The sequence below is a fragment of the Cadophora gregata genome (genome assembly GCF_030347475.1).
Source record: "Cadophora gregata isolate MNR1 chromosome Unknown scaffold_16, whole genome shotgun sequence".
In the NCBI taxonomy this organism is placed as follows: Eukaryota; Fungi; Ascomycota; class Leotiomycetes; order Helotiales; family Ploettnerulaceae; genus Cadophora; species Cadophora gregata.
In genome coordinates, this window is record NW_026695939.1 from 1,747,280 (window position 1) to 1,772,170 (window position 24,891).

General features: G+C 50.4%; 6 protein-coding genes across 9 annotated transcripts; 5 read left to right on the forward strand and 1 right to left on the reverse strand.

Moving 5' to 3' along the window:
* Window positions 1-1,552: 1,552 nt before the first annotated feature.
* ONS95_005793 (uncharacterized protein) lies at window positions 1,553-1,867 on the reverse strand (the record flags this gene model as incomplete). Its single annotated transcript, XM_058499222.1, has 1 exon — window positions 1,553-1,867. The coding sequence occupies one exon, from the start codon at window positions 1,865-1,867 to the stop codon at window positions 1,553-1,555; it is 315 nt and encodes a 104-aa protein (XP_058351490.1).
* A 6,879-nt stretch (window positions 1,868-8,746) lies between these two features.
* Window positions 8,747-10,169, forward strand: ONS95_005794 (uncharacterized protein; the record flags this gene model as incomplete). The annotated part of the gene is made up of 4 exons (XM_058499223.1): window positions 8,747-8,821; window positions 8,877-9,068; window positions 9,123-9,202; window positions 9,251-10,169. 4 exons carry the CDS (start codon window positions 8,747-8,749, stop codon window positions 10,167-10,169), a joined length of 1,266 nt encoding a protein of 421 aa, XP_058351491.1.
* A 1,555-nt stretch (window positions 10,170-11,724) lies between these two features.
* ONS95_005795 (uncharacterized protein) lies at window positions 11,725-14,998 on the forward strand. Of its 2 annotated transcripts, none has more exons than XM_058499224.1 (3): window positions 11,725-12,214; window positions 12,269-14,107; window positions 14,157-14,998. In XM_058499224.1, exons 1-3 carry the CDS (start codon window positions 12,077-12,079, stop codon window positions 14,595-14,597), a joined length of 2,418 nt encoding a protein of 805 aa, XP_058351492.1. In that variant the 5' UTR covers window positions 11,725-12,076; the 3' UTR covers window positions 14,598-14,998. The 2 variants fall into 2 exon arrangements, with proteins under 2 accessions (XP_058351492.1, XP_058351493.1); XM_058499225.1 differs by having other exon boundaries at window positions 11,725-11,965; window positions 12,053-12,214; window positions 12,269-14,998.
* A 64-nt stretch (window positions 14,999-15,062) lies between these two features.
* On the forward strand, window positions 15,063-18,720 carry VPH1 (H(+)-transporting V0 sector ATPase subunit a). 2 transcript variants are annotated; one of them, XM_058499227.1, is made up of 3 exons: window positions 15,063-15,393; window positions 15,450-15,528; window positions 15,578-18,720. In XM_058499227.1, the coding sequence occupies exons 1-3, from the start codon at window positions 15,265-15,267 to the stop codon at window positions 17,911-17,913; spliced, it is 2,544 nt and encodes an 847-aa protein (XP_058351495.1). In that variant the 5' UTR covers window positions 15,063-15,264; the 3' UTR covers window positions 17,914-18,720. The 2 variants fall into 2 exon arrangements, with proteins under 2 accessions (XP_058351495.1, XP_058351494.1); XM_058499226.1 differs by having other exon boundaries at window positions 15,063-17,593; window positions 17,652-18,720.
* ONS95_005797 (uncharacterized protein) lies at window positions 18,717-22,123 on the forward strand. Of its 2 annotated transcripts, XM_058499229.1 has the most exons (5): window positions 18,717-19,302; window positions 19,541-20,016; window positions 20,214-20,576; window positions 20,626-21,139; window positions 21,224-22,123. In XM_058499229.1, the coding sequence occupies exons 1-4, from the start codon at window positions 19,164-19,166 to the stop codon at window positions 20,791-20,793; spliced, it is 1,146 nt and encodes a 381-aa protein (XP_058351497.1). In that variant the 5' UTR covers window positions 18,717-19,163; the 3' UTR covers window positions 20,794-21,139; window positions 21,224-22,123. The 2 variants fall into 2 exon arrangements, with proteins under 2 accessions (XP_058351497.1, XP_058351496.1); XM_058499228.1 differs by having other exon boundaries at window positions 18,717-20,016; window positions 20,626-20,763; window positions 20,815-22,123.
* A 425-nt stretch (window positions 22,124-22,548) lies between these two features.
* ONS95_005798 (uncharacterized protein) lies at window positions 22,549-24,651 on the forward strand (the record flags this gene model as incomplete). Its single annotated transcript, XM_058499230.1, has 3 exons — window positions 22,549-23,403; window positions 23,552-23,717; window positions 23,768-24,651. The coding sequence occupies 3 exons, from the start codon at window positions 22,549-22,551 to the stop codon at window positions 24,649-24,651; spliced, it is 1,905 nt and encodes a 634-aa protein (XP_058351498.1).
* Window positions 24,652-24,891: the final 240 nt, after the last annotated feature.

The window sequence follows — 24,891 nt, forward strand, 5'->3', positions numbered from 1 at the left end:
GTTTGTGGAAAGTACCGACGGAAGTTTAACTTACTGTAGAGCCTCAAGCTGTCCAGAGTTTGGGAAGACATGTCGCAGCAGATCATTCAACCCAGAGTTCCATAAAGCACGGTAGGATCGCAGGAGCCACGAGGTATTGCAATGATCCGCAATCAGGCTATGCAGGTCAACACTGACCATGGGCACACGATGCATGGTGAGGAGAAGTGGGATAATCAGCCATGGCGTGACATGGTGTGGTGTTGAAGGCGCGGATAGGATAGATTCAAGCCACTTAGACTTCAACCATAGAAGTAGGTCCCGCGGTTGACGATGCTTGACGTTTGATCTATGTTTGACAATCTGTCGTTCCCACTGGCAGACGTTTGATGGATTGGGTTGCTGCAGTCTTCTTTATTTTCCATCCTGCGAACTCTTGGTCCGTGAGAAGGTATTGCAGTGTGCCCTGTGGAGAAGTGATACTTGGAACATGTGGAGTTATGTAGTATGCAGGAATTCTGTGTTGCAGATATTCGAGAATAATTGGAGAATTGTCAGCGTTCCAGTGTCTGCATGATCAAGAACCAGTTGCGCCTCGTGAGATGCATTGCACTTGGTAATCGCTAGGTAAGAGATGAGGAAGAAATTTCTCAACAGTCGGTGAGATGACCAATACAAGTTCCCAATGAACTGAAAGGTAAGCGAGAGAGTAATCATTCGAGCCGGAATCACTCGAGGTGACCGAAAAGGATTACTGTTTGAATGCAGAATCGCGAGCTTCAATGTCTCAGCGCTCGAGCATAGCACTTGTTTCTTCAGCGGGTCGTTTCAGGCTTGGCCTGTCCGTCAGCGCAGCATCTGCGGAACATTTCAACATTTCATCTCAGGTACGATGTTCGGACGACAGTGACAAAAGTCGCAGTTCTTTGCAAAGCCGTTCGCCTCGTTTAACTCGTTCGAGCTACCAACAACGGCTGTGCGGTGAGGCTTTCGAACGGCCGAGTGATGTGAGGACTGGGTTCGCGTGACCTAGCCGAAACAGGATAAACATCCGCTCCGGATGAAAAAGACCACACAGGGCCTGCTGGAGATCAGGAGCTTGGGCGCAGAATTTGACGTTTCGATTCTGTTTCACCATCGAAGAGGACTTCTCCAGGGTTCAGAGTTGCACCACCGACCGGCTCGACAAGACGAGGACGGCATGGCCTGGCTCTTTTCTGGTACGGCGTAGCACGACGACTCGAAGAAGAGTCGCCATCTGGGAAGCTTCGGTGCCCTAAGAATAGAAACCACGTTGCCTGGGCTGGCTGTCAATCCGGTTCGGCCCCAGTGATGTGAGGTGATGTGACCCCCCTATCTGATCTCGCTTCCAGCATTTGTTTCATCGTGATGACCTCGTCCCAAACATCGTCGCATCGGCCCCATCTCATCGCAAACACCGCAACATGTCTGTCGTCGATTCTCGCTTCGGATCATCGCAACGACGAACGCTGCGTCTGCGCGCGCGCGCGCGTGATAGATGATAGATGATAGGATGTGCCACAAACCAGTGGTCCGCACAACAAATATGTCATTATCCTGGGTAATAGGAGTAAGCATCGTGGGGGATAGTGGCTTTCTTTCCGGTGTTCTGCACAATCCCATCCCGACCCTCCTGCACGCTGAGCTCACCTTCACCGGAGACTGCGCTGAGCATGGTTAGAATGGGCCCTCTCTTCTGCAGGAACTGCTGCTGCTGCTGCTCCTGTGTGCTGAGAATTGCCCGACAGCGGATGTGATGTGCCTGCGGACCTCGCTGCATCTCGCTAGGAGAGAAATGGCGAGCCTGCAGCATCGTATCGCATCGCATCTCATCCGTCTTCCGCACCACCCACACCCACACCCACATCGTAGATAAAGAGACAGAAAGCTGCAGATGGTGCCTGTCACAGTGCATATCGACGCCGTGATCTCGGACTCAACATCCCCAATCTCTCCGACTTTTCCGATCATGAGACCTGTCGTTCTTCTGCGATGGGAAGGACGAGGAGAAGAGAGATGGCGAAGATGTGCGTGCGAGTGTGTGTGCGTGCGTGCGGGCGATGATGAGCTGCATGCTGGCCATGGCAGCACAGACGAACAGAGGCACGCACGCACAGTTGAAGAGCAAGACAGACAGACGGAAGGGTACAAGGTACATACCTGCTTGCTATCGTACGATGTCGCCCGTCATGAACGAGGGCCAGAATCAGAGGCGGTGCAGCGAGAAATTAATCAATTCTCTCTCCTACAGTTTCCTGTTAAGTCTTCCTTTTGCGTCAAGATAGAGTGAGAGGTCAATTGGCAATATCTGAGGTTGATGAAGCCAATGAGTAGTGCCCGCAGCAAAATAGAGTACAGACAAGGGAGAAGCCCACCACCGTCGCCGACAACTCGGTTCTCTTTTCATGGTTGACTCCACAATAGAGTGGTTGAGGGCCGCCGCGCTCATCGGCTTCAGGTACTGGAGTGGCTGCTGTTGGAGGGGCAAAGTTCGGGGAAGAGATACTCAAGTTCAAGTCAGGGATGTGTATTTCCACCCAAGACTTCAAGCCTTTAGCGAGAGTGTGGCGTCCGGTTACATCCTCCGCAAGTGATGAAGGTAAACAATTGGCCTATCCCCAGGCAGCTTCCAGCCTGCCTCGGCACACGCGCACCGTTGTGGCTTTGCTCCTGGCCGTAGTCTAGTTCAGTCTCGGAATACCTGATACATAACAGTAAATTTACCTTTCTCGTACGGGAACAGAAAAAGAGGAGTCTGTCTGCCGTGGTGGAGGAGGTGGAAATCGCAACAGCACGCTTCTGGCAATCCAGTTCCGAACATGACAACGGCTTGCTACCAAAGCGTGCTGGACGCCACCCGCTCTAGGCCGTATTGGGCTGCTGTGCTCCTCTTTTCTTTCTCTTCTCAAGTTCTCATCCGTCCTGGACGAAGCTGATCCTGAACATGATCCTGGCCGTCTCGAGGCCGCTGGGATTATTTGTGAGCAGAGCAGGGCATGGGTTGTGTGCCGTGTTGGGCTGCCCTGCCCTGTATTACCCTGCGAGCCTGCCCTGTCCTGGTCCTGCCCTGCCCTGCCTGTCTGGTTTCGGTGGGCCTCTCATGCCAGGGCAGCCGACTGAGTGCAGTTGGGTGGAGCAGCAAGGGCATCAGGGCTCGACCTAACTCGCTCGCTTGGGGGAGGCTTCCGAAAAAGCTAGTTTCCTGGATATCGTGCCCGCTTCGTCACTTCACTCGTCACTTTCTCCCGAGTCTGCATCATGAGATGAAGCGTTGACTGAATCTGGTCTGTCTGTCTGCATTGAGCTCTCAGATTAGGATCAGCTTCAAGAGTTTGGATCCAGAAAATTGAGGGCATTCGCCTCGACGAACTGTTGCTGCTACTGCACCGTCTGGGTTTGTATATTACCTGCTGCTTCCGCGGCGACCATGCCCTTGTTACTATTTGAAATACCGGTGATCAAGATGTTTGATCGATTGCCATACGTGAGAGTGCAAGACAACGGTGCCTCGTAGTGACTCATAGTAGGGAATTCCGAAATGAAAGACGAGACGAGACAGCCATGGCTTGCAGATGTCCTAGACAGCCAAAGCCAGCCATAAAAACAAATGCTGGTTTGGCCGTTGAGAACCCGCATGTACTCGAGAATAGAACTGCTTCCCGAACTTGTGGTAATGAGGTTGCAGCTGTTTCACCACTACATACTTACCATCTTTTTTTGGTTATTGGAAGCCATTGATGTGACAGCGGGTGAGAGAATCAACTGTGAAGCCAGACTGGGCACATCACATCGATTCGCATTTGGTCATGGCCCAAGTGGCGACCACGATGGAATTTCGTACGTTATCGTGAGATAGGGGTCCAACCCATGATGGGAAATGAGGGGTCGGCATCACGATAATCAACCAGCAGGCATTGGCACGAGGTGGCAATGATACTTTACGCCCACGCAAGCATGTTGTGCGCATTAAAACATCATCACCACTGAGATCATGGTCGTCGAAAAGCAGCCAATGACATGCTTCAATTCGTAGCTTGTTGGTCCAAACAATCCTGGATCGCATAACTTTAATCACACTTCAAAGTGACCTGCAGCGAAAGTCAGGGCAGGGCTTAGTAGAGTTCCGTTTATTTTCGCACCACCATCCAGCTCCGGACCCTCAAATCATCACAAATCTTTCGACTTGGCGACAAGTCGCATAGTTGAAACGAAACCTTTCGGGCCAACCAGCCGGCTGCGAAATGAGTTGTCTTTAAGCATTGCCCTTTCCGACCAAAACAACGCCATTTCTTGATGACATAAACTTCTATCTGGGCTTGCACGGATTTTCTTGAGGTCTTGTCCTGTTGACTGTTTACGAATAAGGAGAAGCCAGCCGAGTACAGACGGAAGATCGTCTCTGGTGTTCCCCTGTCGGCCAATTCTCGTTACCACCACACTCGCGGTATTCGCAATGTATCGTGACTCGGCCGCTGGTCTATGCCTCTATCTCCGTACCTATCTTGATCTTGATATCGGGACGCAGAGGCTGCCGTGTACAGCCCTGGACCGGGCCAAGTGGTTGTGCGCTTCATTTCAGCTCAGACTTTCGGGAGAATCTATCTGATCTATTTCTAATTCACGCATCTTTGGACGAGCGTATCTTTGCGCAAAATACTGCACTGATCTGATTCAGGCACGGTGGCTCGTACGCACCGCACCGCACCCGTCCGCACTGTTGCTGCCGTCCGAAATATCCAATGACTGTGCCAGGGCAGGAACATCGAATCTCAGGAACATCTGATCTTGAAAATGTTGGGGTAAATATTGAGATCCAGATCCAGACCTGCCAGGGCAAGAAACTGGTTGGATGATGTTGAATAAGGATGTGCAGGCATGAGAATACTGGACGGGACATGGCACGAAATCGGCCTCGGCGAATGTAGCGGCGGAGACCTATGGTGGGGGTTTTAAGAGGTCAAAGAGTGAGAGAAGATGAGGGTGTCGTCAACTTTTTCTCGCTTCACGGCATTTTTTTGTCAGTTCTCGGAGTCCAGCCGAAGTCTCTGTGATGTTACATCCGTACGGTAGTCCAGGCTGTATGTGCTGTATGTTCCAAGCACGGAGAGACATGTATGGAGATTCTCGGAGACTGAATATTGTGAGTGGAGGGGTTCTGTTCTGTTCTGCTCTTGTCAATACCACCATGTCACCTCCTCACCAGCGTGCCGTTGCGAGATCCGTGGCGACATGGGCTACCCCTTGCCAGATGGTACCAATCGAAGCGTGACCATCCCACTTTGAAGCTGTTGACAGGCTTGAAGTCAAAGTTGAAGCTCTCCAAACAAAGACATTGCAAGGGTGCTGAGAGGAAGTAACGGACGAGGCCTGCCGGCTACCAGGATGTGAGGATCACGAAGACGAGGACGAGGACGAGGACGACGAGGTCTCTCCAACACCAAGAGGATATAGGCGATATTGGGAGGGGTCCCTGCTCACTTTCTCTTCTGGTCTGGCTGTTGGATTTCAGTGTTGAGGGTGAGCAGATAGCGCGCTCTGAGTGGCTGGATACATCATCATTTTCAATTCGGGCGTGCCATTGGGTAGGATAGCCAAAAGCACTTCTTTGATCACTCGCTGAATGCTCCCCTCTCATTGTATTGCATCAATCGCACACTCAAAAGAAAGTAAAGCAAAGGAAATAGCTGCATCAGTCCCTTGTCGGCGCAGCGATCATGATTCAATACAGACAGACAGCATCGTACCGAGGCCACTTTCTCACTGTACGGCAAGAACAATTTTACTTCACAATAATTGGCCGCAACACACGGACTCGCCTGCAGCTATCACTTACTCGTACTGCCAGAAGCGTACATGGAATAATTGGATTTGCAGATGTACTTCCTTGGTGGGCGGGATTGACACCGCTGATGACCAGAAGTCACTCGAGGACTGAGTAAGTACGATTGAGAGCACGGTATTTGATGGGTGTACTTCAGACGCTGGAGGATGGCCTAGAGCACGCCTAGAACAGGATGTTTCTGGGCTGAGAGGCGCTGTGAGCCAACACCCCACGACCCTGAAGCCCTGAAGCCCTGAAGCCCCTCACTAGACCTCAAGCGACCCGCTGTCGCTCAGGATTCCCCCGCTCAGCAAGCCTCCAGACGCTACGCTATTCAGACACACACCAGAGACACCAGCACCAGCACCAACACCAGCACCAGCACCAGCACCAGCACCACCACACCACACCACAGCCCACGATACCAGGGCCAGCGTCGCTCATCACTCATCGGTCGTCGCTCATCGCTCACTGCTCACTCCCCTACGGCACACTAGCTCAGCAACGGTTAGTGCCTGTTGCCGTCTGCCGTTGCTGGGCTCCTGGCTCCTGGCTGCTGGCTCCTGGGCTAGCTTGCTGGTCCCTGTCTGTGTGGGCCCCCTGCACCCTGGCTAGCCTCCCCTGCCCCTGCCCCCCCTCCTGGCATCCTGGTATCCTGGCATCCCTCACTGGCATCCCTGTTCCCCCTGCCGCACACTACCGTCCCCTGCCCATGTCCCTGTAAGCTCCCAGCATTATCATCCCAGCCGACTATCCCGGACCAGCCCAATGGCATAGTTAGCTGCTCCCGACCTTACCTCGCTGGGCCCGGCTAAACACAGATATCTGGGGATAGGACCTCGATCGGGACTAAGCCGTAGCTGTGTCTCTAGCCGTTCTAGTTCTCTTACCTAGCTCGTGCCCCTAGTCCTCACCCCCTAGAAGGCTGCTGCATGTCCCCACTAGGCCTGTATCGCTTTCACGATAGCCAGAAACAGCACTCCAGCTGCTCTCTCGCTGCACTGCACTGCACTGCAGGAGCCTCTCAACCGTACCTGATTGACGAGAACTGCACTACCGTTCCTAGCTTCCTAGGTCCCTAGCTTCCCAGCTTCACTGCTACGACATCCCTTGACTACTACAGAGGAAGTAAATTTACCTCCCACGTCTACTCCCCCTGCCATACCCTAACCTAACATCAACCCTCTGCCATGCACTCTGCACGCACGCCCGCTGCAGCTCAAGCTCCTCTTCTTCTCCTTGCTCTCTCAGTCTCTCAGTCAGTCAGACAACTACTACCTACTCAACTCAAGTCAAGTCAGGTCAGGTCAGGTCTGGTCAATTCTGAGTTAGTACCTAGTGTGGGGCTGTCCTTTCTTCGATCCTAACCTCTCCACTCGTTATTTACAAAAAAAGACCCTCAGACCGGGACTCCACTACGCCTCCGGAATCCCAATCCCAATCCAAAATCCCCATCTGTCCATCCGTCCATCCATCCATCCACCATCCATCCTGTCCTGTCCTGCTTGCTGGCTTGCTCTCCTCTCAGGAACACTACACTCGCATATAGGCTCCATCAGAAACCTTACCGGAGCTGCTCCTCTCTCCCACTTTCTCTTCCGTAGACTCCAACAAGCTCCAAGCTTCCATCCTCAAGCTCTAATTCGATATTCTGCGAGTCAGGATCGTTCACACACTTCAGTTCTTGCTGATCTAATTCCTCTGAGACTTGATTGATCTCCGGCCGCGCTCGAGCTTCAACATATATACCGAACAGGCCGCACCGGACCCAGACCAATCCCCTTCGTCTTCTCTCTTCATCCACTACCGTACTACTGTCATCGTCCGTCTGTCTGTCTGTCAGTCAGTCAAGGCGTAGTACACATTGCTCGCTAGCAGGAGCCATCGTCGTTACAGCCTCAACAGCCGCACCATCACAAGTCCGATTCCAGAATCTCTCTCTTGCAGCAAACTAGCATCTGGCATCTGGTCTATTTCCAAAAGCTCCATATCAGCACCATTGGCCCATCATCCAGCCCAAAATCCGAGCACTCAACGTCCTTGCGCTCGCTCGACGATCCCGCCAGCTACTGGCCTTTTCTCCTACGAACTCAACTGCCTCCAAGAATGGTCCCTGTTTCGGAAACCTAACACCCACCACGCTCAGTACCGGACTGGTTCGCCATCGCCCAAGATCACTTGCAGTTGCCACTTGGACGTCGAAACAAGCAGACCTGCTAGGCTTCTCCTGGTCTCCACCTGGTCTGTCTGGCTTGCGATTGACCGTTTAGTCTCTCACGGTTACTGTTGCCGAAAGTCTTCCTTTCTTTTCTTCAACGAACACCACCACCACGCTTCTTCAGCCACTCGCAACATCATCCTTAGCTTGAAAGCCTAGGCCAAGTACCCTTAGTCAGAGACAGTTCAAGAGCTGTCCTGAGTGGAACTTTTTCTGAACTGCTCGTGCGCCCCGCCAAACCCTGTTCGAGTAGCACCCCTGCTCACTCCAATTATACCCAGGCATCTCAAGAGTATGTAAACGACTGCTTCCCCCCTCACACATGGCCCCCATCAGACCAGGTTCCTGACATCCTCAGATCTTGTTACGTTCAAAGCTCGACAACTTCTTGAAGACTTGTTCATACAACTGTCTCAAGCTTCAACATCAGTCCAGTACCTGTTCACTCCCAGCTTTCATCCAACAGCACTGCGCTGGACGCCTCTACTTCTCTCGACATATCTCCGCTTGAGTCCATTCCACTCGAGTAGAGCATCGGTCTTTGTGCATCTATATAATCACATTGATTATCCGGAACACGACTCGCTACCTGAAGCATCCATAGCTTCTATATCGTCGACCTAATTCCTAATTCCCCAAGGAACCTTACTTGTCTTCCAAGACTCAGTCTTCCAACCTACCCAAGAGATACCGCAAAGGATATCAGAATGGACGTCATGGAGTTGGTAGAGAACGAGCCGAATGCCCGACCTTTCCAGTGCGATTGGCAAACATGCAGCAAAGTAAGGCTCAACAAGTGGCAGGACATATTGGACCAGACAACTAACATCCTCCCAGAGCTTCAACAGAAAATCTGATCTCCAGAGACATTACCGAATCCACACCAATGAGCGTCCATACTCTTGCATGCAGCCTGATTGTGGGAAGAGCTTCATCCAGAGAAGTGCTTTGACAGTTCACATCAGAACCCATACTGGCGAGAAGCCTCACCAATGCCAACACATCGGCTGTGGAAAGCGGTTCTCCGACGTAAGATGTTCTTGCTCGAAAGGATTCGTCTGGTTGCTGATACAGATGATTTAGTCTTCGAGTCTCGCTCGTCATCGACGTATCCACACGGGAAAGCGTCCCTACAAGTGTGCTCATGACGGATGCCTAAAGAGGTTTGTACCACCGAGTGTACAGGCTGAATTGATGCTTACATCTCGTAGCTTCTGCAGGAAGACGACCATGGTGAAGCACCAGAGACGGTCACACCAAAGAGGAATCCACTCCTCAGAACTTGAAGATGGTGACACTTCCGACTCTGATTCTGGAGAGTCCCCTTCCACCCCACAACATTCTGGCCCAATGCAATGGCCTCAAGCTATCCACGTTCCACAGCAGGCACTTCCTCATGGACACCACATGCACCGGGCACACTCGTTTGCCGACTTCGGTCACCACCAGGTTGATGGATATCCCATGGCTCAGAACTACGGAGGGCACCGACACAGCTTGTCTGGAGGAGCTCAACAACACTACAATGGCCCGATCCAGGAACAGCCTCCTCACCACCACCAACAACCGATCATGCACCGAGCACCAAGTCTTCCAGCCCACGCTTCTTACTACGTGCCGGAACAGAACAACCCAGGCGTTGCAACTCTGAACACCAACCCTGCGCCAATCCAGACATACCAGATTCCTCGCCAGTTGGAAAGACAAGAGGTCCTCCAAAGCAGCCCCAGCAGCTACTCATCGGCCTCGAGGGCGAGCCCAGTGTCGCAAGAGCCATACTATACACATCACCCGGCCGCCCAGGCTGCTACGTACGCACTCCAGAACTCGTCTCCTGTTGAGCAGCAGCCAATGATCCAGTATCAGCAACAAATGCCTCAACATCTGACGCAACACCACGGCGTGCCGCAACCCATCAGCCAACAACCTCAGAGCCACGAGCAATACCCTCAAGCTCAACCTCAAGAAGGACAATGGTACGAGAACCCAGGCGCCTACCAACCTCCCATCGAAGTCGTCAGCCACATTCCAGCTTACCCACAAGTCCACGTCTTCCACGATCCTTGGAAGGTCGAGACCTTTGACGACCCATCGTTGCAGATGCCCAGTGCTCGAATTGAGAACCTATAACGGTCTCTCTTCACATGAATAATTCAACATTACCATCCGTTTAATCGGATCAGCAGCAGCCTTTCATTTGTCTCGCCTTTGGCGACTGTATCATTATACCGGCCCAGCTTATACCCCGTAGAGAGAGCGGGTTACACAGAACCATCATTATCTCACCTTCCGCGCATCCTTTTAACAACAACAACAAACCATTATCACCATCATCAAACAAAAACAAATACGTCCAAAAAGCGTTGCTTCCTTCCATTCCGTTACCGTTCCGCAGAGCAAGTTTCGAATTCCTTGTAATTCTATCACGAGCCACGATCGCACATACTATCACATACCCACTACATAACTACTAAATACCCGACACGCACACGCACGCAATTATTATATTAAACACCGAAACGACTTCGACGACGACACACATACTCCTTAACATCACGCCCTCTGTTGTTCTTTCCTTCCAGAGCCGCATATCCCTCACGGGTACCAATGGGGCGGCTTTCTGTCTTCAAACTGATTCCCAACTGGGGCGTTCTGGCTTTTGCTCCTTCTTGACCGAAAAAAATCCCTTCAGTTCATCGTCGCTATTTACTTCCGTACAATCTTTATTTCCTTCATCCTGTCATTCGTTCTCGGGTGTTTTGGTCGGTTGGCTCGCGTCTCGCTTTTGCTTTGTCTATTTTTCGTCCATTCTGTGCTTAATTTGGTTCTCTCTTGCTGCAGATATTGATTGCGTTTCCCCCTTGCCCATCCATGTAATTCATGCTACTTTTACTGAGCATACAACCACGCACGCGTAATGAGGAAAGGGCTTCCTTTAACGAGGGCTTATGAATGAGAAAGACGAGAAAACTATTTACCTATCAAATATTGTTATTCCCTTTTTTTTTACTTGTGGTCACTTGCCCCGTTCTCCTTATATCTTTTTTTTTTCTGGATCTTGTGTATTTACGGCTTTTGCATTGGGAAACAAAACGGTGGGCCGTGGCGTGAAGAAGGGGGGAATGGAACGATGAATGTTTATTTGACTAGCAGTGGATGAAGAGAAGAGGAGACGAGGATAGGAATTCATGCACACCATGTACTATTAGTCGCGCAAAACGGCTTGTTAATTCTTTGGCAAATAAGGGTCTTGGATATGTATCTGTAGCACCAAATAAAAAAGCAGTAAAAATTTATCTCCTGAGTGCCAATTGAAAACGTGAAGGTCCTCGTGAGTCCGACTTCCCATTGAGAATGAGATATGCAAATGAAACGTGACCATTCGCGCTCATCTGGAGCAGGAGGCGCTTCGACTCCCCCCACACATCCTCAAGAAATCCCCACATGTACCTCGGTACTCTATATCTCACCATCAAGCCGACCCAAATGATGGGAACGAAGTATGAATAACCTTAACCACAAGTGTACCACAAAACGTACTCTACTCCATCTGCTGTGATCTCGTCTCCTGTTATTGAGAACCAAACAACGGGACCGGCAAAGTACCGGGTCGGCGAAGTCGGCTGCGCTAAAGCGCTTGCGTACTAGCGCTCTATCACCTCAACTTTATCGCAGCCTCGAGGCCAGCGACCGCATCATCCATTTGCCTGGCCTCAGCATCTGGTATCGCCACGACGCCGTGCCATCTCCTTTTTCTTCAATCACTCCCCCGCTATTCTTTACATTGTATCTGGCATTTTTTCCGATTATAGTCGTACGCGCGTGTGTCTTGGACGGTCGAATAGAGGTCGTGGAAGGCGGTGGAAGTGTTGAGTTGCCTCGGATCAACAGCTGCAGTCATGGCTTTCCAATCGTCTGCTTTGCCGGTAAGGGTTCTTGGTATTCTGGGGGAGCAAGGGGTTTGGGAGAGGTATGATGGATGGAGTGATGGACTGTGCTGATGAGGTTTATAGGGTCTGGCGGCGGCGACTACGGAGATGTGGCCTGCGATGTCGAATGCGATGGGCGCGCCATGGAGGGTCTTTGGTCAGCAGAAGCAAAGTACACCGATATCAAGACGAAGTGAACAAAGAGAGTCTGTAGTGAAGGCTGTGGATGTGCCTGCGGTGCCGTTGGTATGTTCCCCACTACATATTTCAAGTCTTCCTACTGACGCCACCTTCAACTAGACATCCAGAATCGAACTTCCAGAATGTCTGCGAGATCTTCCAACAAACTTCTCTTCGAAAATGATTCCGCAAATACCTTCGCAAACGTCCTTCAATATTCGTCACACTCTTGCGGCGATGCCGAAAGGCCCGTTCGCCGCTGCGAATCCCATTACCCGCCGAGTATTTTTTGCATCTCAGACACGCCAAATGTCGACCGGACTGCTCCAACGTCACTTTCAGAAACCGGATATGCGATTTGCTAGCCTGCAAAAGAGGACTATATTTGGTAGCAACTCCTCCCGAAGTACACTTGCGCATTTGGAGGAGACGGCCAACAAGAACCCGAATAGCGCCACTTCGCAATATGCCTTCTACCAAGCCTTGATACGTGCCGATATGCCAGCTATTGTTGTCGAGAGATACGAGACGAACCAATTCGCATCTAATACTGCTTCTGAGAACTTGTACCATCGGGCTGTGGGGATGATGGGCAAGGGTGGAAATGCTGCAAATATGAATCACTTTGGAGGACAAAATGCTGGCCTCAACAACTCCCAACTTCAGGCTATCGGACAGGCAGTCGCGGCAAACTCTCGAGGTGGCAACGTTGCTGTTTCCCGTGGTTCGAACGTGGCCAATGGTTCCAACCAGGGGCCTCTCCATGTTGTGGTTGAGGAAACTATCGGCGGCACTATCTTCAAATGGGTCAAATTCATTCTCTATTTCGGTCTCTTCACTTATCTCAGCTTGATCATTGTCGCAATGGTCATCGAGACTTTCCAAACTTTCAAGAAAGTGGGAAAGAATGACAACGAGGCTAAGGCGGAACACCAAAATGTCCGATTTTCCGATGTCCACGGCTGTGACGAGGCAAAGGAAGAACTCCAGGAATTAGTTGACTTCTTGAAGAACCCTGACAAGTTCTCTACTCTCGGTGGCAAGCTTCCTAAGGGTGTCTTGCTCGTTGGCCCTCCTGGTACTGGAAAGACTCTCCTCGCGCGAGCTGTTGCCGGTGAAGCTGGCGTACCGTTCTTCTTCATGTCTGGTTCTGAATTCGATGAGGTGTATGTTGGTGTTGGAGCCAAGAGAGTTCGTGAGCTTTTCGCCGCTGCCAAAGGGAAATCACCTGCTATCGTCTTCATCGATGAACTCGACGCCATAGGAGGCAAGCGGAATTCTCGTGATGCTGCTTATGTTAAGCAAACCCTCAACCAGTTGCTCACTGAACTTGACGGATTTGAGCAGAACAGCGGGGTCATCATTCTTGCAGCAACCAACTTTCCGGAACTTTTGGATAAGGCTCTGACTCGTCCTGGTCGATTTGACAGAAATGTCGTTGTTGGCCTACCTGACGTTCGTGGTAGAATGGCGATTCTTCAACATCACATGAAGAACATTATCACTTCCAAGGATGTTAGCCTTGAGATTTTGGCTGCTGGAACGCCCGGCTGCTCCGGAGCCGAGTTGGAGAACATCATCAACCAAGCAGCAGTCCATGCCAGTAAGGCAAAGGCCCAAGCCGTGTCCATGTTTGACTTTGAGTGGGCCAGAGATAAGGTCATGTGGGGTGCAGAGAAGAAGGGCATGTTCATCACACAGGCAGAAAAGGAAGCTACTGCATATCACGAAGCTGGCCATGCTCTGGTTGTCATGTTCACACCTGGTTTCGCTCCTCTTCATAAGATTACGATCATGCCTCGTGGTCAGACATTGGGCGTGACTATGCATCTGCCTAAGATGGATAAGTATTCTGAGGGTCGTGATGAGTTATTGGCTCAGTTGGATGTTTGCATGGGAGGTAAAGTTGCAGAGGAGATCAGATATGGCCCCGAGAAAGTGACCAGTGGTGCCTACAGTGTGAGTAATCTTACTTCTTATCCGATTTCAGTACTAACGTATTTTATAGGACCTTCAAAAGGCAACACAGGTCGCCTATGCAATGGTCACCCAATTTGGCATGTCGGACAAACTAGGCAATGTAGACCTTGCATCCAACCACGGTCAACTATCGGCTGGTACTCGGGAATTGATCGAATCAGAAGTCCGCCATCTTATCGACGAGGGACGGAGTCGTGCCATGAAGCTACTTCTCAGCAAGCGGAAGGAACTCGATCTACTCGCCAAAGCTCTTGTCCAGTACGAAACGCTTGACAAGGAGGAGGCGTTTAAGGTCATCAAGGGGGAGAAGCTAGAAGGAAAGCTCATCATGCCAGCTGGCCCTATGAAAGTCCCAGAGGTCGGAACACCGATATCAGGGGGCGATCTTCCAAGTATCCCTCCCATTCCGGGGAGCCAGCCTGAGAAGCCAGCTGAGAAGGGACCGCCTACTGGAGGAGCTGTAGCATGAGGGAAGAAAGTGGATGTGGATGAGGAAAATCACTGCTCATTGGAGGCGTTTAGGCGACGATCGATATATGCTGTCATACTTCTTGTTACAGGCAGTTGAAAATTGTGTTCTATTAGTGAGCAAATCAATCAGCAGCAGCAGCATCTTTTTGATAGGTGGCCGATTGGACTGCTTCAGCATAACACAGCCCTTTCTTTTGTGGTATCAAGATGAGTAGGAGGGTTGGGAAAGGCAAGGAGAAGCCAGAGAGGGAAGGCAGATCAGAGGATTAGGTCGACTGTCCTGTGTAGGATAGATGCCATAGCGTGAATGAAAACTTATCGATTCGAGATTGTTGATGTTATCCTGACGTCCACCGGTATTTGCACATCAATTATTTATTTGTGGAACCAATATCTATGGCATTTATCAAGTTATCGTATCTATCTGCATCACATAGTGAAGGAAATACCCCATATGTTTAGCCCGTAACCGCTGTGTTGACATCAACGAGGCTCAAGAGTGCCAAGTCCTTAGCGCCTCCCGTGACTTGAAGCTATGTGGATGACGACCTAAGGAAAGCTCGTTGCCTTCGACGACGACAACCATCCACCACCCTACAAGAAGCTATCCAAGCTATCATCAACCATCGCAAGAAGAGCAGGGCACTCCCCAGATCTTCCTCGCCATGGTGTACCACGAGGATACCATGTTCCGTTCCGCGGACATGAGCATGGTGCAGCTCTACATCGCCAACGAAATCGGCCGCGAGATAGTCAACGCCCTGGGCGAGCTCGGACAGATCCAATTCCGCGATGTAGGTATCTTTGAAGAGAAAAGAGTGTTGGAGCTTCCGGCTGATGATTTGCACAGCTCAATTCCGATGTTACGGCTTTCCAGCGAACCTTTACACAGGAGATAAGGAGATTGGATAATGTGGAGAGACAGCTCCGTAGGTGGTGGTCAGCATGTTAGAGCAATGGGTACTGATGGCAGATTAGGATTCTTCTACACGCAGATGGAAAAGGCTGGCATTCCCCTCCGCAAGATTGATCTCGATGTCGACACCCTCGCAGCGCCATCCGCCTCGGAGATTGACGAGCTGGCCGACCGCAGCCAGAGCCTCGAACAGCGTGTTGCTTCGCTGAACGACAGTTATGAGACCTTGAAGAAGAGAGAGGTCGAATTGACGGAGTGGAGATGGGTGTTGAGGGAGGCGGGAGGATTCTTCGATCGTGCACATGGGAATACGGAGGCGATTCGGGCTTCAAACGATGACGACGATGCGCCGCTTCTGCAGGATGTTGAGCAGCCTGCTCAGAACGGCGACGCGGAACGGTCGTTCTCGGTCATGAACATTGGATTTGTGGCGGGTGTTATCCCCAGAGATAGAGTCGCTGCTTTTGAGCGCATCTTGTGGAGAACGCTGAGAGGTAACCTCTACATGAACCAATCCGAGATCCCTGAGCCTCTTGTCGACCCCACGAACAACGAGCCTGTCAACAAGAATGTCTTTGTTATCTTCGCGCACGGAAAGGAGCTCATTGCCAAGATTAGGAAGATCTCGGAATCGTTGGGTGCGGATCTGTACAGTGTTGATGAGAATAGTGATTTGAGGAGGGATCAGATCCATGAGGTCAATACTCGTCTGGGAGATTTGGGAAATGTTCTGGGCAATACGAAGACCACGCTCGATGCGGAGCTTACCCAGATTGCGCAGAGCTTGGCTGCTTGGATGGTCATTATCAAGAAGGAGAAGGCTGTTTATCAGACGCTGAATCTGTTTTCGTACGATCATGCCAGGAAGACGTTGATTGCTGAGGCGTGGTGTCCGACAAATTCTTTGCCTTTGATCAAGTCGACTCTTCACGATGTCAATAACCGGGCTGGACTTTCGGTTCCTTCAATCATCAACGAGATCAGGACAAACAAGACTCCTCCTACCTACCAGAAAACAAACAGGTTTACGGAAGGTTTCCAGACCATTATCAATGCCTACGGAACAGCGAAGTACCAGGAAGTCAACCCAGGTCTGCCTACGGTTGTTACCTTCCCATTCCTGTTCGCGGTCATGTTTGGTGATTTCGGTCACGGATTCATCATGTTTGCTGCTGCGTCGGCTATGATCTACTGGGAGAAACCTCTCAAGAAGGTCCGCGATGAACTGTTCTCTATGGCGTACTATGGACGATATATCATGTTGATGATGGGTATCTTCTCCATGTACACTGGTCTGATCTACAACGATGTCTTCTCGAAATCCCTCTCCATCTTCCCCAGTGCCTGGCAATGGGATGTGCCTGAGGGATGGAAGGAAGGAGCCGTTGTTACTGGTTCCTTGAAGAGCGATTACAGATATCCTTTTGGCCTCGATTGGATGTGGCATGGAACTGAGAACGATCTTCTCTTCTCCAACAGTTACAAGATGAAACTTAGTATCCTTATGGGTTGGTGTCATATGACCTACTCGTTATGTCTATCCTACATCAACGCTCGCCACTTCAAATCCCCAATCGATATTTGGGGTGTCTTCGTCCCTGGGATGATTTTCTTCCAGGCTATCTTCGGATACCTTGTTTTCACGATTATCTTCAAATGGTGCGTTGACTGGAACGGAATCGGACAATCTCCCCCTGGACTGCTGAACATGTTGATTTACATGTTCTTGTCTCCCGGAACGATCGAAGGACAACTATACAGAGGCCAAGCCCCAGTTCAGATATTCCTGGTACTCATCGCTATTGTCCAAGTCCCGATCCTGCTCTTTCTCAAGCCATTCTATCTTCGCTATGAGCACAACAAGGCTCGTGGAAGAGGATACAGAGGACTTGGTGAGACATCTCGTGTCAGTGCTCTCGATGGAGACGATGACGATAGCAATACCCTGGATGGAAGGGCTAGCATGAACAGTGATGGTGAGGGTGTTGCAATGATCACTCAGGATCTTGGTGGCGATGAGGAGCACGAGGAGTTTGAGTTCAGTGAGGTTATGATCCATCAAGTTATCCACACTATCGGTATGTACCCAGACAGATTATTGAGTTTGAGTGTATCACACCAGCTAACACAAAATAGAATTCTGCCTCAACTGCGTCTCCCACACCGCATCCTACCTCAGACTCTGGGCCCTCTCCCTCGCCCATCAACAGCTCTCCGTCGTTCTCTGGACCATGACCCTCGCCAACGGTCTTGCCGTCACCGGCCCCCTCGGCGTATTCATGATCGTCGCCACCTTCTACGTGTGGTTCTTCCTATCCGTGGCAGTCCTCGTCGTCATGGAGGGCACGAGCGCCATGTTGCACTCGCTGCGTTTGCATTGGGTCGAGGCAATGAGTAAGCATTTCATGGGTGATGGGATTCCGTTTGAGCCGTTTAGCTTCAAGACGATGCTGGAGGAGGATGAGAGCGCGGCGGATATATCGTAGATTGTGCTGTGCTGTGCTGTACTATGCTGGGACGCCCTCTTTGAGGATGGGCAGGTGTTTCGTTTGTAAAACTGTTGTTGTTAGGTAGTCTGTGGTAGACTTCTTGTAGAATTATGCATTATCACAGCTGTAGATGTGCGTCCCTTCTGAGCTGTATCACCAAAGCTTCAAAGCTTGGTCTGACCAGACATCATCTGGTCTGTCTTGTGGAGAGATTCTAATCCCCTCCTCCCATGTGCGATTATCGTTTCTTTTCTTTTTCCTTCCCGCACCGCGTGCGAACTTGCCCGGTTCGACATGAAGATTGGTTCCATTGGAAAGTGGGGGTTAAAGCAACAGATAGTAGATAGGTATGAGAACTTAGGTAGGTATAATGAGCACGACTTCCTTCCTCCGATCTTGATTCGTTCATATCCGGAGCTTTCCCAGGATGGAGGGAAGGGATATCTCCAATGAACCGGGATTTTGCCATGCTGAGGTATGCCATGCCATAGGTAGGTACATACTCGGGAACGTATTCTGCCTCCTCCCTCTTATGTATGTACTTTTCGAGGTAGAGAATGTAGGTATTCCATTAATATTCTATACTTAAGGTACTTGGCCGCTGGATTGGTTTGGTTGGGATGGGTTGGCCGTGACTCGCTGTTGTGCTCCCCAGGATCATAGGTTGGTAGGTGGGTAGGTAGACTGGAGTGAGATGCATCCCTCCTGTCTTCACCGCCGCTGGCAGATTCACGGCAGAGGAGACGCGGGCAGGCGTTTGGCGGGGCAAAAAAGCAACACAATGGAAGCACTGTCTGCACCCACACCCACGCACCCCTCTTTTCGACTGGAAGGATTGGAGTGGCTTCCATTCCTGTTTTGCAGATTTTACGTGTTGGAACTTCACTCTTGCAGTTCATTCACACCTCCTTCTTTGTCATTCGTATTCTAAAGTTGAGCTCTCAGGGAATTTTATAAATCGACTTCAGCCAACAAATAGTGCAGACAGACCTTGTACCAAGTTTCGTCTCTACAGCAAAGAGTATTGTGGTCGAAACAAAGCAGTTACGCAAACACAAGCTTGTCCAACATTACGCAGCACCATTCTATTTGACGCGATATCTACAACCTACCGACCCTCAAAGCCATAGACCACCTACCCGAGGGAAAATAAGTCAAGATGGCAGAATCCGCACGAGAAATCCTCAAGAATATGTCGCTTGCCAACCGCAAGTTCTCGATGAACCGTAATACGGGGACACCGAGAGTCTCGACCAAGGCGCAGAGGAGGTTCAGTACGCATGATCCGAGTGCGAATGGTATGTCTTGTGTTTCTTGCTTGCGTGTGTTTCGATGTGTGTAGAAGAGGCTGTGGGTTGGGAGCAGCGAGAGGATGGCGGGGTAGAGAGGGGAAATTCGAGAGGATACTTCGTTGTGAGGGAAGAGCTTGAATGAAGTCAGCGTACTTTTGTAGGAGAAGAGTCTGCAGATAGACCGCGGAGCAGGAGGAGAAGTCACAGGGAAGAAGAAAGACTGACATGCCTCGTCCACACACAGAAACCAACTCTAATATCCACAAGCAATTCCGCAATGCTCACGAAGGTCACCGCCCGCACGCAGGCCTCGATCCTACCCGTGCCTCCACCGGTGTAATCTGGTGTACTGAACGAGCCTACGAACACGGCTTCCTCGAAGAGCCAGAACTCTGGGCCAATCTAGGACAAGGAGCTCCAGAAGTTGATGACGAGATCGAAGGCTCCTTCGAGCGTCCCCACAACATCGACATTACCATGGCAGGCCGCGAATACGGTCCTACAGCTGGCATCAAGAGCCTGAGAGCTGCGGTTGCGAACCTGTATAATGTGCATCATCGAGAGGGCAAGAAGAGCCAGTACAGCTGGGAGAATGTGTGTATTGTGCCTGGAGGAAGAGCCGGCTTGATTCGCATTGCGGCCGTTTTGAATAATGCGTATTTGGGGTTCTTCATTCCGGATTACACAGCGTACAACGAGATGTTGAGTCTGTTCAAGAATGTGAGTTCCTCCCTTACTCGAGTGTTGGTTGTTCGTGGTGTGGAGGGAAGGGAGGAAAATGATGGCGGGGTAGAAGGAGGGGTTGATCAGTCAGGTCATCTTGGCTGCGCTTCGTCCCCCTTTCTTGGCAAGGGTCTTGTCTTGCATTTATTGGTATTTTCAGAAACATAAGCTGATCTTGATTACTATCGCTACAGTTCGCAGCCATCCCGTCTCCCCTCTCAGAAGAGGATGGATACCACATCAACCCAGAAAAGATCGCTGACGAGATCGCTCGCGGCACAAGTGTCATCCTGACATCTAACCCACGCAACCCTACTGGCAAAGTAGTCAAGAATCCCGAGCTGGCCAAGATCCAGGACATCTGCCGTGATCGCGCTACACTGGTGATGGATGAGTTCTATGGTGGATACAATTACACCAGTAACTGTGATGGGACCACTATCAGTGCCGCTGAGAATATCGAGGATGTTGATGAGGATGATGTGTTGATCATTGATGGCTTGACCAAGCGATTCAGACTTCCTGGCTGGAGAATTGCGTGGATTGTTGGACCAAAGGTACATCTTCTTTTTAATCTAATTGGGTTTACAATGTTGACAACTGTAGGAATTCATCCAAGCCATTGGATCATGTGGTTCTTACCTCGATGGAGGAGCCAATGTTCCTTTCCAAGAAGCTGCTATTCCCATGCTTGAACCCGAAAAGGTCCGCACCGAGATGAAAGCCCTGCAGACTCACTTCAGAGTACATCCTCTCAATCCACTCGTATTCTGATGACACTAACGGCTCCCCCAGGAGAAGCGCGACTATGTCGTCGGCCGTCTCAACTCTATGGGATTTAAGATCACCAATGTCCCCGACAGTACCTTCTACCTGTGGCTCGACCTCGAATGCCTCCCTGACCAGATCTCCGACGGACTGAACTTCTTCCAAGCATGTCTGGAAGAGCGCGTCATCGTTGTCCCGGGTATTTTCTTCGACTTGAACCCAAGTAAGAGAAGAGATCTGTTTGATAGTCCTTGCCATCACTTTGTGCGCTTCTCGTATGGACCGAAGATGGAGACGTTGAAGATGGGCTTGGATGGTATTGAGAGGGTGATTAAGAAATATGCTACCGTTGGTGAGTTTGCCTTCTCTTGAAATCGACCTAGGCAGCCCAGCTTCACAACGGCTTCTGATCATTGGGTACTGACTCCAAAAATAGAATCCGACTCTGAATAAGCTCTTCTCACCAATCTCACTCTGTCGACTAACTCTCCTACGTCAAATCACTGAACATCTGATAATCGAATCGCGAGATCTGTAAAAGTTCCTTTCTCCTATATCCACTCTCCTTTCAGGGAAGTCGTACATAGCTGCTTTGAGGATGATAGAGATCTTTGGGGTTTCCTTCCCTGGTAGATATGTAGCACGATTCGCTCGCACTTCATAGACATACACACTTCGATGATGAAATAACGACGACTTGCATTTTTGCCATCCATCATCCTTTACATGTTGGGTCTCTTCAATCTCCTGTTCGATGGAATCTAAATTTGAAACGGAGTATGATGTACAATTGAATCACATACAAACCTACCTGCCTAACCTCGTCTTCGTCTCCATCGTGGAATTGAGTTAGGTTTCGGATCTCGTCATTGTCCGAATGCCTATCGGGAGTTTTGTGCCGCAGAAAAGTATCCACACGAAAACACAATAATAATGGGGGAAAGAGGTTGAACTTACCCGCATTTAAGCTCTAACGATAAGATGTCACCTAACCCCCGTAGTCTGTGTAATGCTGGCGCCTCTGCGGTACGATCTACTTGAATATAAATTGTTGTTGAGTTCGCCTTCATGATGGATATTAAGTGTGGTAAGCGCTACGAGACCTCGGGACCCTTTGTGATCCTCCTACTGCACAATTGGCCGGCTCATTTCCTACCCACCTCTTGTCGGCCTCACTGACTTTTATCCGATAAGACCCAAAACCTCTGCAAAACTCTATGGTGAACTAACCCTGCTCTACGTAATAGGAAGGCGTGTAGGCATCTTTCATAAATCTTTTCACTTTCCTGTACTTTTTTTTTCATGTGCTGTGCCACCATGAGTGAGGAAGAGTGGGGGAGGGGGGGGGGGGGGTCGAGGTGAAGAGAGTAACTTCGTCAGGAAGGTAGCTACGTAGAGTAAGCTTATTGTGGAGTTGCGCTGGGCTTTCGTAGCTTGATTTGGGGATTGAACAGGAGGGTTTTTGGATACCCTGGAGGTGATGGAGGGGCGAGGATTAGGTTTGCAGACTGGGAGGTATATAAGGTGTGATGGAGGGGCTTCTCTCGACTTGGCTTTGAGGTTTCTGGATTCTCTTGGCGGTACCGTTGAGCTTGTTGATTTGGAATTTTGGCTGCGCTGTGGATTTTCTGAGAGGCTACATTTTATTACCGCTTGTTTTTGGATCGGTTGAAGGTGTTCAATTCAAGTGCTCGAGGGAGCAAAATCAGAGGCGTTGGGGTTTGAAAGGAAAGAATAGTGGAATTGAGCGGACGAGAAACCATGGGCTCCATCGCACTCCCTTCCGTTGAGGAACTTCACCTCAAAGACACATCTTTCGACATACCTACGGCTCCATACCCCAAAGTCAGCAATTTACCTCTACCCACTTCATCCGAAGAAATACAAGGCATAGTAGAGCAATCCATCACAGCACTTAACTCTACATTTCAATCTCGCGACTATGCAGCCTTTCACAACCTCATGGCCAAAACCTCTTACTGGCGCGACCATCTCGGCTTCTCACCCACAAGATTCTCAACACTATACGGTGCAGACCAAGTCATCTCTTTGATAAACTCGGAAGGAAAAGCAAACGGAAACAAATCCAACATCACATCCATCTCCTTAACCAGTGCACCTGAACTCACCAATCTCGATCCAAGAGGAACAGTAAAATGTATCTTCTCAACCCTCTCCTTCACCACTACTCACGGAATAGGTAAAGGTATCGCCCGCTGGATCATCGACGTCGAAAGCCACAACCAATGGCGCGTCTACACACTCTTCACCACCCTCACAGACCTCACCCAAACTCCCTTCCACACCGGCTTGTCCCGCCCCGAAAACGCAAAACCAGAGTCTGCACCTGAAGAATTGAATTGGTACGAATGGCGAGAACGACAGCGTGAGTTTCTGGACGGGGAGGATGACCAACCGACAGTGTTGATTGTTGGAGCGGGGCATAGTGGCTTGATGACCGCGGCGAGACTGAAGATGCTGGGTATAAGGAGTTTGGTGGTTGATAAGGGGGAGAGGACCGGTGATTGTTGGAGGAAGAGGTATCATGATTTGGTGATGCATGATCCGTGTTGGATGAATGCGCTGCCGTACTTGAAGTATCCTCCTTCGTGGCCGGTGAGTTGCGTTCTCTTTTTTTTTCGCTGTGCGACTGTGGTTTCTCGCTTCGCTTGTTTTGTTTGTTTTTGTGCCTGCACTTCTAGGTCGATCTTCGCTTCTTCAGTTTTCAGCAAGATATTCCGAGAACTGAGCTGACAACGGGTAGATTTTGACGCCTAAAGATAAAATGGCGGATTTCATGGCGTATTATGAGACGGCACTGGATTTGAATGTTTGGAATAGCACGCAAGTTGCGGAGTCGAGGTGGGATCAGGTGAAAAAGCAGTGGACTGTAGTATTAGAGCGAAACAAAGATGGCAGGATTTCGAGAAGTACTACTAGCTTGGTCTCCAGATTTTCTCTAAATGCTTACCACAGTTAGGAACATTCTATCCCCACCACATAGTCCAAGCAACTGGTCTTAACGGTGAACCACAAATTCCTTCCATCCCAGGCATGTCAACCTTCACAGGCACAACCCTCCACTCCAGTCAGTTCAACAACGCTTCCACCTTCGCCCACAAAAGAGTAATCGTCATTGGATCCGGCACCTCCGGCCACGACATAGCCCAAGGCCTCCACCGCCACGGCGCCTCCATAACAATCGTCCAACGCTCCCCCACATTCGTACTCTCCCTCTCCTCCGTCCACAAGATGGTTCGCAAATCCTACAACGAAACCACCGACGTCGACGACGCAGACATGAAATTCTTCTCCCTCCCAACTGCACTGTTCAAACATGTCGGATCCGACGCCTCGTCTCTCCTGGCTCCGCTGAATCAAGACTTGTGGGATGGGTTGGAGAAGGTTGGATTCAAGACGATATCTAGGCCGCAGGAAGAGGAACTGCCGAGTCTGCTCTCACTCACTATCCAGCGCGCGGGGGGGTTTTACATCGATGTCGGCTGCTCGCCACTTATTTCCTCTGGCGCTATTCGCGTCAAATCCTCACCTTCAATCAGCCATTTTACGCCTTCGGGGATAGTATTTCCGGACGGCGAGGAGGTCGAAGCTGATGTTGTGGTTTTCGCGACGGGGTATTCGAATGGGAGGGTGAGGACTAGGAAGATCTTTGGGGATGAGGTTGCGGATGCGATTGAGCCTGTTTGGGGATATGATGAGGAGGGAGAGGTGCGAGGGGTTTGGAAGAGGAGTGGACAAGAGGGGTTTTGGGTTGCGGCGGGGAGCTTTTTTGTGAGCAGGTATTTCAGTAGGTTGCTTGCGTTGCAGATTAAGATGGTTGAGGAGGGCTTGGTTGGGTTGTGATGTGTTGGGGTGGGCGTTGTGGTGCTTGCATTGTTATATAGAACATCGGTTGGTGAAGGAGATAGGGTTTGCATTTACAGGCCTGTGAGTATTTGCATAAATACCTTGTCCTCTTACCTTCGGTCTTTGAATTCCTGTTTCCGCCATCTTCCTTGCTGAGCATATGTTTTCAACATACAGTGCAATTGCCGCTCCTGGCCTACTCACCACTCAACGTATAATATCATTCCGATGCGAGCC

Bases quoted from the DNA above. Each gene is read 5' to 3' on its own strand.
- ONS95_005797 (XM_058499228.1), top strand. From the start codon at position 19,522: ATGCCTCGTCCACACACAGAAACCAACTCTAATATCCACAAGCAATTC. The intron at 20,577-20,625 runs GTACATCTTCTT...TGACAACTGTAG, and splicing joins CGTGGATTGTTGGACCAAAG to GAATTCATCCAAGCCATTGG. The intron at 20,764-20,814 runs GTACATCCTCTC...CGGCTCCCCCAG, and splicing joins CCCTGCAGACTCACTTCAGA to GAGAAGCGCGACTATGTCGT.
- ONS95_005795 (XM_058499224.1), top strand. From the start codon at position 12,077: ATGTGGCCTGCGATGTCGAATGCGATGGGCGCGCCATGGAGGGTCTTT. The intron at 12,215-12,268 runs GTATGTTCCCCA...ACCTTCAACTAG, and splicing joins ATGTGCCTGCGGTGCCGTTG to ACATCCAGAATCGAACTTCC. The intron at 14,108-14,156 runs GTGAGTAATCTT...CGTATTTTATAG, and splicing joins TGACCAGTGGTGCCTACAGT to GACCTTCAAAAGGCAACACA.
- VPH1 (XM_058499227.1), top strand. From the start codon at position 15,265: ATGGTGTACCACGAGGATACCATGTTCCGTTCCGCGGACATGAGCATG. The intron at 15,394-15,449 runs GTAGGTATCTTT...TGATTTGCACAG, and splicing joins GACAGATCCAATTCCGCGAT to CTCAATTCCGATGTTACGGC. The intron at 15,529-15,577 runs GTAGGTGGTGGT...ATGGCAGATTAG, and splicing joins TAATGTGGAGAGACAGCTCC to GATTCTTCTACACGCAGATG.